The 13,908-nt window shown below is 46.0% G+C and overlaps 1 protein-coding gene across 1 annotated transcript in view; it reads right to left on the bottom strand.

Moving 5' to 3' along the window:
* Window positions 1-13,908, bottom strand: part of LOC142591101 (arylsulfatase B-like) — a 48,745-nt gene continuing 34,837 nt past the window's right edge. The window contains exons 6-10 of the mRNA XM_075703487.1: window positions 12,807-12,926; window positions 9,081-9,207; window positions 6,209-6,502; window positions 2,088-2,533; window positions 1-381 (exon numbers count right to left, since the gene is read on the bottom strand). Coding sequence (XP_075559602.1) covers window positions 247-381; window positions 2,088-2,533; window positions 6,209-6,502; window positions 9,081-9,207; window positions 12,807-12,926 — 1,122 coding nt within the window. The 3' untranslated portion in view covers window positions 1-246. The remainder of the gene's footprint in view (window positions 382-2,087; window positions 2,534-6,208; window positions 6,503-9,080; window positions 9,208-12,806; window positions 12,927-13,908) is intronic.

Below are 13,908 nucleotides of genomic sequence, written 5' to 3'. Positions count from 1 at the left end.
TCGGTTGGTACATGTCTGAAAGAAAAAAAAAACGGGTAACTGTGCAAAGAACGAGACGTGCAGACTAAGACAGAAGAAGCGCTTCGGCTGTCTCTGTCTGCATGTCCCGTTCTTTGAGCTTTTACTCGCTTTTTTTCAGATTTTGTTGCATTCAGATGCTGTTAAATCAGGATGCCCTTCTCCACAGAACTTTATTTTTTATTGAATAAGTATAGCGCGCCCGTACTGTCAACGTGTACACGCCTCTTAAGATGACTCAACCCAAGGTGCCCATGTTCCGTTGTGGTTCTCCGGAAAGCTTGCAGGATCAACGGGTTTGTTCAAACTAGGAGTGGCAACAGATCGGTAATAATCTAAACGTTTCTTCAAAGTAGATACAATCTGCAAAATAAAAAGAAAGTACGACAGCAACTCAGTTCCGCGAAATTTCTCAGAGGGGAGGACGCTGTGCGCAAGGAAAAGAAAAAATTGCCCTAGACCCGACAGTGAAGTTTGAGTTACGAGTTACGCTTGGAACTCCCCGTTAATTCCGCTTAGCTCCGCGAATCTGGTAGCCTTCTCGTTAGCGCGATTGTCGCGATAGCGCGCCAGGTGAGAGAGAAGTGGCTTCAGGGTTCGATACCGAGACCTAGATAAGTTTTTTTTGACCAGATGAGAAGCTTCCTCCGTAGTTCGTGTTTAGTTGCTTCGTGCTACTCTTGCCTGGACCCCAATTTTATTACGATAGCAATTACATACGCGCACTCGAAGCACGTTCGAGCTGACGGCGCTACCATTGCCACTGCCGCTGCCACACTGCGAAGTTATCGACATGCCCGCGGGGCCCACGCAGCTCACACATGGTGGATTAGGAAGTCTTCAGAGACGCGCAGTGAGTTTGGCTGCAAAAGCGACGCATCCAAGAGGATACACCATGACACTTCGTTCTAACCGCTGTGCTCGAGCAGGGGCGGCGTCCTCACCTCCGCTGCTGGGTTGAGTGTTGTGGGCGCGCGCGCGTTATCGTTCCTGCTGAGCAGATCACTGTATATCACACCGTGGTGCACGCACTCATCTGAGCAGAATGAATAGTAAACATCAAGCTATATCTATCTAATCCTTTTCTTCAGCGCTGGTAAACGTAGAGTGTTTATTTTTCTGTCTCATCTCGTGCTCCGTTGACGTGCAATGGGTGACGCCTGCGACACCGCCGACGACGCACCCCATCCTGCAAGCGTTCTGAGAATCTTTCAGGGTAACGCTGTGCGTTGCTATCGCTTTCAACAATCAGCCTCCCGACGTAACTGCATACTTTTGTTTTTCCTCAAATCGAGGACGCACAATGAGCGTCTGTGTAAGGTAAGGCAGGTATAATCGTGAATGCCAATTGAGGAGCGTGGCTATTGAGTAGCCCTGATGACAAGCTTTGGTCATCAATTGTAAAAGAAAGCCAAAGTTTGTCGAACGTTCTTAACTAAAACAAGACGGACGGTTTACAGGGAGAAACAGAGTTGATGAGATCAGCACTGCCGAAGGCATGTCTCCTCGTGGAAATTCTGTGTTCAGCCCTGGTCCATAAACTGTTTATCGAAACTCGGTAGTAGTTTTTGTCTTAGTTGATTTGAAACCACGTGGTAGCTGCATGGTTGGGACACGGCCGCTGGTTAGAGCCGTGGTTGTGATATTGATTTCTGAATAGTGTAAGTCAATGTACGCAGAACGGTGGACGTAAGTATATGGGGCTATTAATGAACGCAGTAATTTTAGTACACTGCAGTCCGCTATGCCCCACATTACCTGTACAATTACAGATCACGATTAATAAGTGCAAACTGAAATTCGTTGAAAATACTTAGCGTACGCATGCGAAAGCATGCAGAGTGAAGGAAGGAGTGTTTCAAAATATGCGCTGCAATACTTCTTTGGCATGTGTCCCCTATCGTAGGCTGACAGGCTGGATGCTTCTCTTCAGGTCAACCTGCTTGCCTCTGCTATTTCATTTTCTTTTTCTCCGGTATCCCCGTATGCTTCAGTGCGTTACATACTTTGTCGGGGCTCACAAAAACTTACTCATAATTAGGTCAAAGCGGTAAATTTGTGACACTCACGTCTGGGTGTTCTTCTGCGAGATTGTTCAGCTCGCACGGATCCTTGGCGATATCAAACAGGAACACTTTGTCATCGGGGGAGAAGTTCTCAGTGGTGTTGTCGCCGCAGGTTAGCGTCGCCCTCTGCCTCCAGTCTTTAGGGAAGGTCAAGCTATCCGTGTTGTAGAACCTCCTCAGTGCCTCGGCTGCCTTTGAGCGGGCGAGCAGCTCGTCGAGGTCGTTGAAAGGACGACGTCCCCCTGTCGTTCGGTATCGGTCGTTGTCAGCCCCCGTGGGGTCGAGTACCAGCTTGTACTGCGTGTCACGGATCGCTGCCACAGACGATTCCTGCGGCTCCAAGGGTTCGATATTGTAGACGAGTTCGGTACGAGCGGAACCCGTTCCGTTCGACAGGTAGTCCCACATGTCCAGTCCGTCCATGTTTTCCAGATTCGATACGTTGCCGCCTGAATAGCAAATGCAAAGGGAGCAGTTCAACGTAAAGCACAAGAACGTATACATGCGTGCCACTAAAATAAGGTGAATCACAAGCAGGAAGTTATTATGTGACAGTTATTGTTAGGTTGCGCACCCGGAAACGATCGCAAGGAGGAGATAGAAAGAGCCAGCTGGCAACGTACCACAACACCACATGAGGCGTGACCCGTGTTCGGAAAAAAAGTACTACGTCATTGTGTAGCTGGCCGCCGTTGCTGCTGAGATACCTGCCGCGCTGCAAAGGCGGTATACCAAATGAGGGGGGGGGGGGCAGCAAAACTTCAGATCTCCCGAAGCAAGAGAAGTGCCAGCTAACGTTTGCGGTAGTGCTTTCCTTGCATTAGCCATGGGTCGTACAGACCGCCACCAGCGCTAAGAAGTCACACAGTGCATTCTGTTCACGTTGCACGGGCAAAGTGCTTCTAACGGCGAGATCCGTAATAGGGAGTTTTAAGGGAGTTTGATCAAAAGAGCACCAGAGATTAGGCTGTCAGGACTAGCTGACGCTTTGCAGTTCCCACCAGTCCCGGAGCTGGTACATTCACCCGGTTTGCATTAGTATAGCACGATTACAGCGACCTTATGGTTGTATAAACAAACTGTAGAAACAGTGCCTGAAGAACCAAATCTGTAATGCTTAGAATACGTTGGCTTTTCGTAGGTCTGAAACGCTATGCGAAAAGCAAGAATCGCAATGGCTTGACATGTTCTCGACTCAGGTGGTTTCGCATGAAGGATTTTCGATTGTAGCACAGCTACTGCACAGACAGAAAGAAAAGGCAACACACACACAGCACAAACTTCCAACAATAAAATTTTGGGAAAGAATGACACTTATGCATCGCGCAAATACGTCACAGACAGGTGTCCTATTACAGTATCCATAACTGAGCGCTAATAATTACAGTACCGCTAAGCAAACCAAACAGTCACTAGCATCGCTAACGTATGCACAGGAAATTCATGTCCTTCTTTCACAGTGACCTTGGCGTCTTGCTCACACACGCTTCACCAAATGCCTGAGTGTGAATAATTTCAGCACTAAGGTGGTTCTATCCAAATTTGTTATTTTTTTCAAAGGGCAACTGTATATTGAAAGCTGGATGCTCAACCACACTCGTGACAGTGATGGAGAAAAAAAAAACATCCCGTGGTGATTCATTTCTTTCGTTAGATTGCCTCCCTCAGTCGCTCATTCATTCATCTGCCAGTTTGCCCTATGTATTTTCGCCCACAAACATAAGCGTGCACAAGTTACAGTCTAGGGTGTGGGCAAGGCCACCGTAGTTATTATATAGCTTCCCACCCCAACCCTCCCGAAAGAAGAAAAAAAAACTTAAAAAGGCGCACGGAGGCTCATTGAACTGACACACTCTCTACGCTTTCTATCAGTTGCACCGCACCTGTAGCGGAAATGTATCCAGGTAGCCAGTATAAAAGATTAAAAAAAGATTAACCTAGTACGGCAGCGTACTTTAAGAATTTTGCTAGTGGTCCAAATTCGTCCCTGCTCACCAGCAAAAGGAGGTCAATTGCCTCCTCTCTGCCCCCTCGTGGGCACACCTATGCACTAGGTAACGGTGTTCGATATAACAATCAACACACTTGTTTCCGTTGGAAAATTAACAAAATTACCTTGGTTATTCTTTTTACATGCGCTTCTTATTGCCTTATCTGGTTTTATTCGTACACATACACTGACTAGCTTGTCCACAGTGAAAAAAAAATGCATTCACTTTTCTCAGAAGGCGTATTTTTCTCACGTTATGGCACAAGGGGTGGGCGTACAGAATAAAAGTTTTTTTTTTCCAGACTCTATGCTTGCTGCCGTCGAGGATAGAGCCCCTCCCGATTGTGCTTACCCGAGGAGCCCTTAAGCAACCGACACCATTACATCGCCAATCTCTAGAAGAGGCTCTATGAACATGTAAACCAAATACTATCGCACTGCGTGCAGCAAAGAGCATTCACTCTCGTGTCCAAAACAGAAAAAGGTCGCTTGCTCTCGCCTTCGTAATGTCGTCATGCAGAGTCATTGCAAGCAGCGATACGAACCAATAGGTATTGACTTATTACGTGATCGCAAGCACATTCTCATAAGCAATATTATTGCTAAGTCGAGTTAAATAAATGAAAGACATTTGTGTCTGATCTAAAGAGACACAGAAAAATAATTCCGTGTTAGCACAGCCGGTCTAAACGGGGCATTTGCGCTTAGATGCGTCTGCTTCACGTGGCCTCCGAGAGAGCAGTGGCGTGCTGCATAGCTTAGCCTAACGCAACCGCCACGCGATGCCACGACGAGCCTTCTCGTCGACTACACCCTCAACTTGTTCGGGGGTTTGCCTCTTTGGTTACTCCTCTGTGTATAGTTACTGTATACAGCAGCCACGTGCACTAACTCTACCCCTATGTAACTTGCAGCGCCCTAGTGGGGACGAAAACAGAGAGAAAGTCGCTAATTGACGCGATAACTAAATTTAACTCCGCTTGTAGTTGGGAAAAATATTTTCACGCCTTAAATTTCTGAAGCGACGTATTTTATTGGAGAGATAATTCGATTATTAGCGAATAAAAGTGTTTCAAGGCGCCTTTATATAAACGAAGGCAACACTTTTCTAGTGCAATTCTAAGATACATTATAACGTGTTACCTTTAACAAGTTTGGAAAGAGTTGAAGACACCATTGGTATATAGAGCGTTTTTAGCATCTTGTGTGATTTTCAGGAAACAAATTTCACATTGAGGAATCGGATGGTTCCATCCCGTGGCATCTGGAAGTTATATTTAAAGGAGGAAAGCTATTTACATACGTATTACTTATCTATACAAATGACATGTATAACAATTTGACATTGCTTTTGAAAGCTCAGGTGCCCTCAAGCAAAAATAAAACATGATTAACAAATCAGAAAACTCTATATGCTGCTGTTCCTTCGAGAAGTTAGGTTAGGTTACAAAGAACTAGCTAGGCGAGAAGGAACCAGTTAGGTAAGATGCTCTGCTCTTCACAGGGACTTCTAGCCCTCTCTAGATCTCGTTTTGGAGACACCACTACGTCGGCCCGATAACACGGTTACACTGGGTAACTCTTTGGAAGTCGCCATCGCTAGAATAAGCTGGCAACATGCAGCCGTGTTCGTCATCGACGAGAATATCGATGAATATATATATAAATAGGGACTCATGCATGTCTATTATCTCACAGCACCTGATGGTGTATATTTCGGAAAACAATCGCTGGCCACCATGCATTGATGGTCAAAGACGTTAAATTACTGTGGCACGTATAGCCTCCGAGATGCATGCCGACCCTCTTTTTGCGCGTGACATAGAAGTACCCTACATATTTGACCTGCTTTCCTATCTCTTTACATTCCAAAGTAGTTCCTTCCCACCGCGCAGGGCCAAAAGCCGGACTCTTTTTCAGGTAACTCTCTTGCCCTGCCTCTTTCTCTCTCTCTTTTTTAAGCGAAAGCTTTCCCTGTGGCATAAAACGTTCGAAGAATGTATGTGATATTTACATGTATAATTTGTTGCCTTCGGTGAAGTGCTCAAAGCGCTGTATACTATGCATCTTTGTCAGCCATATTTCTGGTTTCAATGATCAAGGTCAATGGTTTAGGAATAGCTTGGACACTGACCAGCGACTCTGTAGAATGTTGTGAACCAGTCTGTGAGATGCATCAGCTGGTTCGACACTCCTTGCCTCTGCTTGAGCAGGGTACTCCAGACGAAGGCGGGAACCCTGGTCGAACCTTCCCAGACCGACATCTTCAAACCGCGCAGTGGCCAATTGAAGCTGCGGGTCGAGTGATCGCCGTACGGGGTGCCGCCGTTGTCACTGCTGAATAGTACGACAACGTTATCGAGCATGCCGACTTCCTGAAGCGTCTGGAACACCTGGCCTACAGACTGGTCCACCGTGTCCACCATACCTGCGAAAGTGACATTAAGTTCAGAGCCTACCAAGTTTATGAGGCGAAATAACTGTATTTGCGAGAGCTTTTGCGTTTAAATTGCGGTCTCAAGAGAGCAGAGCCTACTACTACTTGCTTGGAAGGCGCATTTGCATGACACCGCCTTAGTGCTTTTCTTACTTCATTCCGGCACCGCGTGCACAAATATGTATGACGACTTAGGGAGCCTAAATAAATAAGAAGAAGCAGTTATGAAAATAAAAATACACAAAACGTGTTGCATGTCGAGACACTCCTGAGGGACTTGTAGCACGTGCAACACCGGTGCTTGTCCGAGAATCAGTCGCCTATTGTGGATAAACTCGGTCTCGCGGCAGTAAGAAAAAGTTTAGGAGCCATTCCACCCTATGAAGGTGGTTGACCAAAGAAGCTGCTATTGTGGTATAAATTGTGTTGGTATGGAGTTTTGTTGGTCTGTATAAGTATACATATATTTGTGTACATGTCCTTTATGCGAAATATGAAGGAATATGAGGCGCGCACTACGTCATACATAGACGCAGCTACCGCCGAAGGGCTTCTACGACGCCTCTCTGAAGACGCAGGTGTCGACGCAGCTGCGACGGAGCTCCGTTTGGACGCAGGTGGCCGTTAAACCGAGCCTCGACGCGAGCGGCGATATGCGTTGACCGGGGCGCAGTCCAAAGAAGTGCACGAAACAGAACACGTTCGTTTGCAATTTGCGATATAGGATATTTCGTAGCTAACTAGCAGGACAAAACTTGGGAGGACTAGAGTTGTATTCAAGTGGACAAACAATGGGCTGTCCGCCCATACATTGACAGCAGACGGGAATGCCACAATATTCACAACTTCACTGTGATCTACGTAATAGTTAAAATGCAATAAAACTAGGCGTAATAGTAGAGTCGTCTTAGCGGCTAATTGTCATATAATTTCTTTTGGGATGGCTTTGACAAAAAAAAGGTACCGCCGTTTTCTGCAACGATACTCGATCCGTAGATTGTCACGTATTGACACCAGCCGAGAATTCTGTAATGTTTGCAAATTCACTGGGAACTAATTATTACAAGCAAATGAAACTCGCCGTAATGATAGGGTCGTCTTAGCGACGAATATCAGTACAATTTTTTGAAGATACCTACATTAGACTGAGAGCTACAGCGCATTCGCGAGAAAGTTGGCTTTGCCGCAAGACGTTTTCTGCTCGCCATCACGATTTTCCGGTACGGTATCCATGGACAGCTCCGCTGTAATAAGTGAAATGTACGTCGCATTGCCTCACTGCAGGCATGGTCTACGTGAACTACACAAACTGGTGCTCTACAATACTCTCTACGGATGTTCGTGCGCGAGGCAGGCTTGACGAGATGGTTATGATCGTGTTATATATATTTTTTAATATTATCCAAGCATTGGCTTTCACACCACCGGAAGTAGTGCGCAATGCCGGCACTGTGGTCCTCCATTAATGCAGGCAACGGCTATTTTGGTAACCTTTGTCCTCGGCCTATAGGTGACCATATTCCATTGATAAATAATTTTCCGCTCGCCACCATAGACCTTCACCCCTGTTTAAATCACGGAGCCACCATGATTGCTGAACTTCATTCTCTCCCAGTGATTGGATCTATTTTGTAAGGTTGATGTATGTTATGTGTTTCAGTAAAACAAGTTGGAATGTAGACGGCTCGGTGTTTCGTCTCGGTATAAGTATGTCGTCATGCAGCTGGTAATATCTTTTTTTTTGTCTGTCACAACGTTGTTACTCAGACGTATTATCCAAGTGTCTAGATAAGTGGCTTCCGAGTACTCTAGAGAGTATTAGTTTGTGCTCTCATATTTGGGGTTCCTGCAGAAAGTCCTCATATGGAGTACACATGTGTAAACTTGTCAAAACTCACTTAGAAATTCAAAAACTTCAATTCTTTATGAAGCGGCCATTTTTTCTTTTCGCGATTACGAATATTGACAAAATGCGATGCAACTAAAACTTTATGCAGTGAATTCATTGGCGTTTCAGGCGGTACTTCTAGAAACTTCTCTCTAATGTTACTAGCTCCCCAGGATTCCAAAAAATACAGGCGTCGCTGCGCAGAGCTGGATTAAATGCAACTATTAACAGGCGGAAGTAGCGCGTTCGCGAAAGCAAAGTGAAAGCAAGGAATTACTTGCTTTGCGTTTCCGCACAATCAATCGAAACTTTGTACAGTGCAAAATCAAATGCAGTGCGAAACTTGGCGCGCAAATCGTCAATGGAAAAAGAGGTAGAATGTTCAAGATGATTCTCAGCGGCTGTGTGCTGGATGCCCGGTGTCGTGCGTCGTGCCGTGTGTTTTCTGCATGAGTCCGCTTGTTTTGCACTTCTTGCTTTTTTGTGATACGCTTTGATTTCTCAATTTGATATTCATTACGAAGAATATAAAAACTTGTCCATTAGCCCATTCATGAATATGCCCCAGCTGTCGTAGCCGTGCTGTGTACGCCGATGGAAGGAAACCCTTTCTTTAGGTTTCGAGTGAGGGCACTTCTTAGTTAGAGAAACAAAGAGGTAAATATTATTTTTCAATGTTACCTGCGTAGAGAGTCCTTTGGGTTTCTCCAATGTAGGGAAACTTTATTACATTCTGGGCAGGCGCTTGCAGAGGTTCAGGGCCTCCCGAACCGTGTGGCGCTTGGTAGCTCACGTAAAGAAATAGGGGCTGTGGAGGGAAAGAAAACACTCTTTGAAATCCCACGAAACTCTCTAGGTACTTTGCCTCAATGGCCTTACCTTAAAAGGGGTACTAAATAGAAACAATAACTTACACAGAATTGACCGCACTAAATTTCCTCAGCGCGTTTGTGGCTATGTTGACGAGCACAGATGTTACCTCAATTCCTCAATTCCCACATCATGAGCTGGTGGCACACCAACAAGTTGATTTCATCGTCGTCATCATCATCAGCCTGTCTTTATGTCCACTTCAGTACGAAGGCCTTTCCCAGCGATGGCCAATCTCCCCTGTCATGTGCTAGCTGATTGCTAATTCCATCACCCCACCTAATTTTCTGCTGTTCTCGACTGTGCTTCTCTTCCCTTGGCAACCATTCTGTAACTCTAACGGCCTACCGGTTATCTACCCTACGTAGTACATGGCCGACTGAAGTAATTTTTAATGACACTATATCGTAGACCGTTCATTTTAAAGAAATAATTGGGGCCGTGGCCAAAAAGAGTCACATGAAAATGCGCCTCAATAGCATTAAAATAATAATGAAGACAACCAGATGGGGGGGAGGGCATTTCGGGTTAACATTCCTGTTTCCTTTATTTATTTTCTCCTGCTCCTCCTCCTCTTGAACACAGCAGAATCATTGTGCGTTATTGACACATGTAAAAGGGAGAGAGAGAGAAATAAAGGTTTAATGATACGAAATGCAGAAAAGTCGGCCTGAAGTACATTTGTCCAATCAGATACTCTGGGTTGCGGAAGGGGAAAAGGGGAAGAAAGAGGTGAAAAAAAGGTGCATGATGGGCGATGATGATGAGAGGAGAAAGATGTAAAGCAAATAGTAAGTAGTTTGGAGTACTTATAGCCTACAGTTCAGGCCCGTACTTATTATAAAAATCAAGCAGGCCTATATGGCCTTAAAGCTCGATTTAGCGTCTGGCCAGGGGCCTAAAATAACGTCTTCCAACAGCGGCAGGCTGCCGAGGTGCGTAAGGACATTGTCCAACTTTTGGCGCCATTCCACGTAGTGAGCGCAGTCACACAGCAGATGGCCTACAGTCTCTTGCACATTGCACAGCTCACAGTCTGGAGGCTCGGTGCGTCGCATGAGGAACACGTGCCCGCGCGTAAACGGCACCCCCAGCCCAAGTCTGGGCTGGAGACTGGCACAGCTACGTTGCATTTTGTGCGGTAGCCTAAGTTTAATTGTAGGGTCCAATCTTTGGAGTCTTCTCCAAAGATTGGACCCGCTTGAGGGAAGGCTTGAGGGAAGGCAATCAGCGTCCACTCTTGAAGAAGGAATCGCAAGTATTGGCTCTGCTTCTTTGAGCGCCTTCTTCGCTTCGGCATGGGCCAGTTCGTTGCCGTGTACACCACAGTGACTGGGAACCCGCTGAAATGTAACGTGGTGGCCGTTCTCTTCCGCTAGAGTGTACAGCTCGGCAGTCTGAAGAGCCAATACTCTGTAAGAGCTTTCTTCCATTAGGAATTTAAGGGGCTCCAGAGCTGATTACAGTATGGCGACGAAATCGTGACGACGACTGTGTGACGACGGTGGCGTGATGACGAAAGCATGACCACATGCGGATGTCGAGTTTACAATGCTAAAATTGTATGAGAACAGAAGCATGACGACCACTGTACGACGGTGACGCAATGACGATGATTGCCTGACAACTGCATGAGGAAAATGGGATGACGACGAGTATACGATGACAATAGCGTGGCGAGGGCTGTACAATATAGCCTGTGTGATGACGATTGCCGGACGAGAATCGCATCACCAGTACACATATCCTCGGCGCCACGTCAACGGCGGACAAGCGGCGCAGAATACTTGCAACAGTAGAGCGAAAGAGCACACCGCCATCGTGATGTCACACTTTGGACACGCAGGCGCGGCTTCTACGTAAAAGGTCGACAAAGACGCGCAGCGTGTCTGGCTGCAAAAGCGACTAAGCCAGACAGAAGCTCCGTCGTGCTACGCTTAATCGAGCTGAGCGAAGGCTCTTGCATAAGGAGTTCGGCAGGTTTTTTCATTTTTTATAAAGACGAGTCATGCGCAATATCTCCCTTCTAATGGGGTTCTGTATGCAAAGTTGCTGCTATATTGATTCTGGGCTTTCGAACAAGCGGTGAACTGAAAAGCAGGCAATTAAAGAAATGTGTTGTCGTCACGGTATACATGCTGCAATAGATGTGTACGTATAAGAATTTCTGAGGCCCTCTGTTTTAAGCACAGTGGAGAGCAAACGTAAATTTATGAGAAGCATGCGGGATTCGTTTATGGAAAATGCGACTTGTCTGTATTCCAGACGCGCAGTGTTGTAATTTTTTTATTATGCACACCCCAAACAATTTTTTTACACTTCTCGGCATTTCTTCAGGAACGGGGAACAAAGACCACGTGAACGCAGTGACATGGAGACTGCATTACGCATTTCCGAGCACGCTTAACGAAGAGGTGGAGGAGAAAAAGAACAAAGAAAATGTAGGGACATCAGCCAGATGCGCGTGTGGCTTGCTGCCCTACGCTGAAGAATAGAGGTTAAGGAATGAAAAGAAAGGAGAATGAGAGAGAAATTTGCTATCGATGTAAACACGTGGAGATAGCAGTGCCCCCGTCGCCTTTTAAGCCTGCGACTCCTTGTCTCTGAAAATTGTCTGCTGTGTAATCTGTTTAACACGCTCAGAAGAGCGTCACTTTAGATGTCATGACGATCACAAAAACACAACATTTGCCCAATCGTTTCTTCAAACTTGCATCAGTCAGAGATAGGTGCGCCTGATACTGCAATAAGCAATGAGGAGAAAGCCTACTAGGGAGTGTGTCACACTGATTAGACAGCGCACCATTTTCTGAGGCGAGGTGTTGAGCCATGCTCTCTTGAGCCTTACTATGGTCAGCCTCGCTGAAGTTTAACCCAAAGCAGTTTAACTATCAATATACGCTGAGGACATTTGTCTTTGGTCTTCTGTGGTTACTCAGCTTCAAGTGCGTGCACGGATTGAGTGGGTAGCCACCCTAACTTGTTTATATCTCAACAAGCAAGGCCTTGGAGCGCCCACAGGGGTTTTTGTAGGCTTTACAACTTTTGCAGTGCAACGTATACCATAAAAGAAATGTTTAGAAATTATCATGATTAAATAATTAGCAATGTAATCACACTTCAGAAAATAGTTTGAGCAAGTCTCGACAACTGCGAACCACTGGTCTCATTATTCTGAGGCTTACGTGCCACTCTACCTTTTAAGTTTGGTTTAAGACAGACAGACAGACAGACAGACAGACAGACAGACAGACAGACAGACAGACAGACAGACAGACAGACAGACAGACAGACAGACAGACAGACAGACAGACAGACAGACGGACGGACGGACGGACAGACAGACAGACGGACGGACAGACAGACAGACAGACAGACAGACAGACAGACAGACAGACAGACAGACAGACAGACAGACAGACAGACAGACAGACAGACAGACGGACGGACGGACGGACGGACGGACAGACAGACAGACAGATATGCGCGAAGCGCTCAACTTAAGGTGCTCTTAAAGCTAGCGTCGAGCTTCCTCACCTTCCGCCTGTTCCGTATGATCTCCTGTGCTCTTTCCGTGAATAGTGTTGTGGAATACCTTCCACTGTCTCTCCACCTGGGCTCCGTGTTGAACCAGAAGTCGAGACCAGTGTGGTTTTTCTGCAAAGCCGAATAATTAAGGTGCGATGTCCCAGTCTTCCATCCAACGACACGAAACGCTGCGCATGTGGTGGCGGTACTTTTTCTTAGACTTACTTTAAAAAGCAACAGTAGTAGGGATGTGAAAATATTTGATAATGTAACCAAAACGTAGCGTCACTAAGAGGCGCCATAAAGATGCACACGCAATTGTTAAGAACAGTATGTGGCTGCAGAAGCTCCGATGCAATCCGTCAATTAAATCGCTTAAGCTGCGTTCCATCGCATAAAATTTCCTTAATGGAAAGAAAGTAAAAAGGAAGAAACATTTTTTGCAAGGCTCTACCTTTGCGTTATGAACAGAAGCGCAAAGAACAAGGATATTTCGTCCTTCATTGTGTTGGTATATTCTAACAGTAGCTTGAAGCTAGTGCCATTGCAGCGACTGCTCCGATCGCGTTCCTCTTCAAGATGAGCCAGTGCGAGTGTATTTGAGACTACTGACAAGGCACACAGACCTTCCAATGACAAACGTTACTGACATACTGCCTGACACCGCCTGCTCGGAAGCAACCATGTCGCATCAAAAGGTGCTGTCGTCGGGGGCCATGCAGACAATGGCATTCTGGAAATTGCACTCTGGACAGTGGCAAAGGCGATGTCGGAATAACGAAGAAATCGAAAACATCGCCTGCAGAACAGTTCTCTTGTCGTACATTTCTTACATCTACAGACGTACTGAACCTGTTATTGCAGATGGCGCTTTAACATAGACCTTGAGTGCGGCAGCTTTCATGGCACCATATCTCCACTGCGGCTGAATTCAGATTTGTCTCAGACACATCACGCAACGTACTCTAACAAAGCCTCGTGCAATGGAGAGTATTTTTCACTCCAAATCAGCACTGCAATTGATAATCAATTATATGAAGCAAGAAATAAGGTACAGTTTTGTGGTTTACGGCTTCATGACTATGCCTATTCGCGTTTCAGTATGTGTACA

This window comes from Dermacentor variabilis, chromosome 8 (assembly GCF_050947875.1).
Source record: "Dermacentor variabilis isolate Ectoservices chromosome 8, ASM5094787v1, whole genome shotgun sequence".
Lineage (NCBI taxonomy): Eukaryota > Metazoa > Arthropoda > Arachnida > Ixodida > Ixodidae > Dermacentor > Dermacentor variabilis.
Note: the sequence above shows the minus strand (reverse complement) of the source record. Positions and strands in the feature narration are given on the sequence as shown.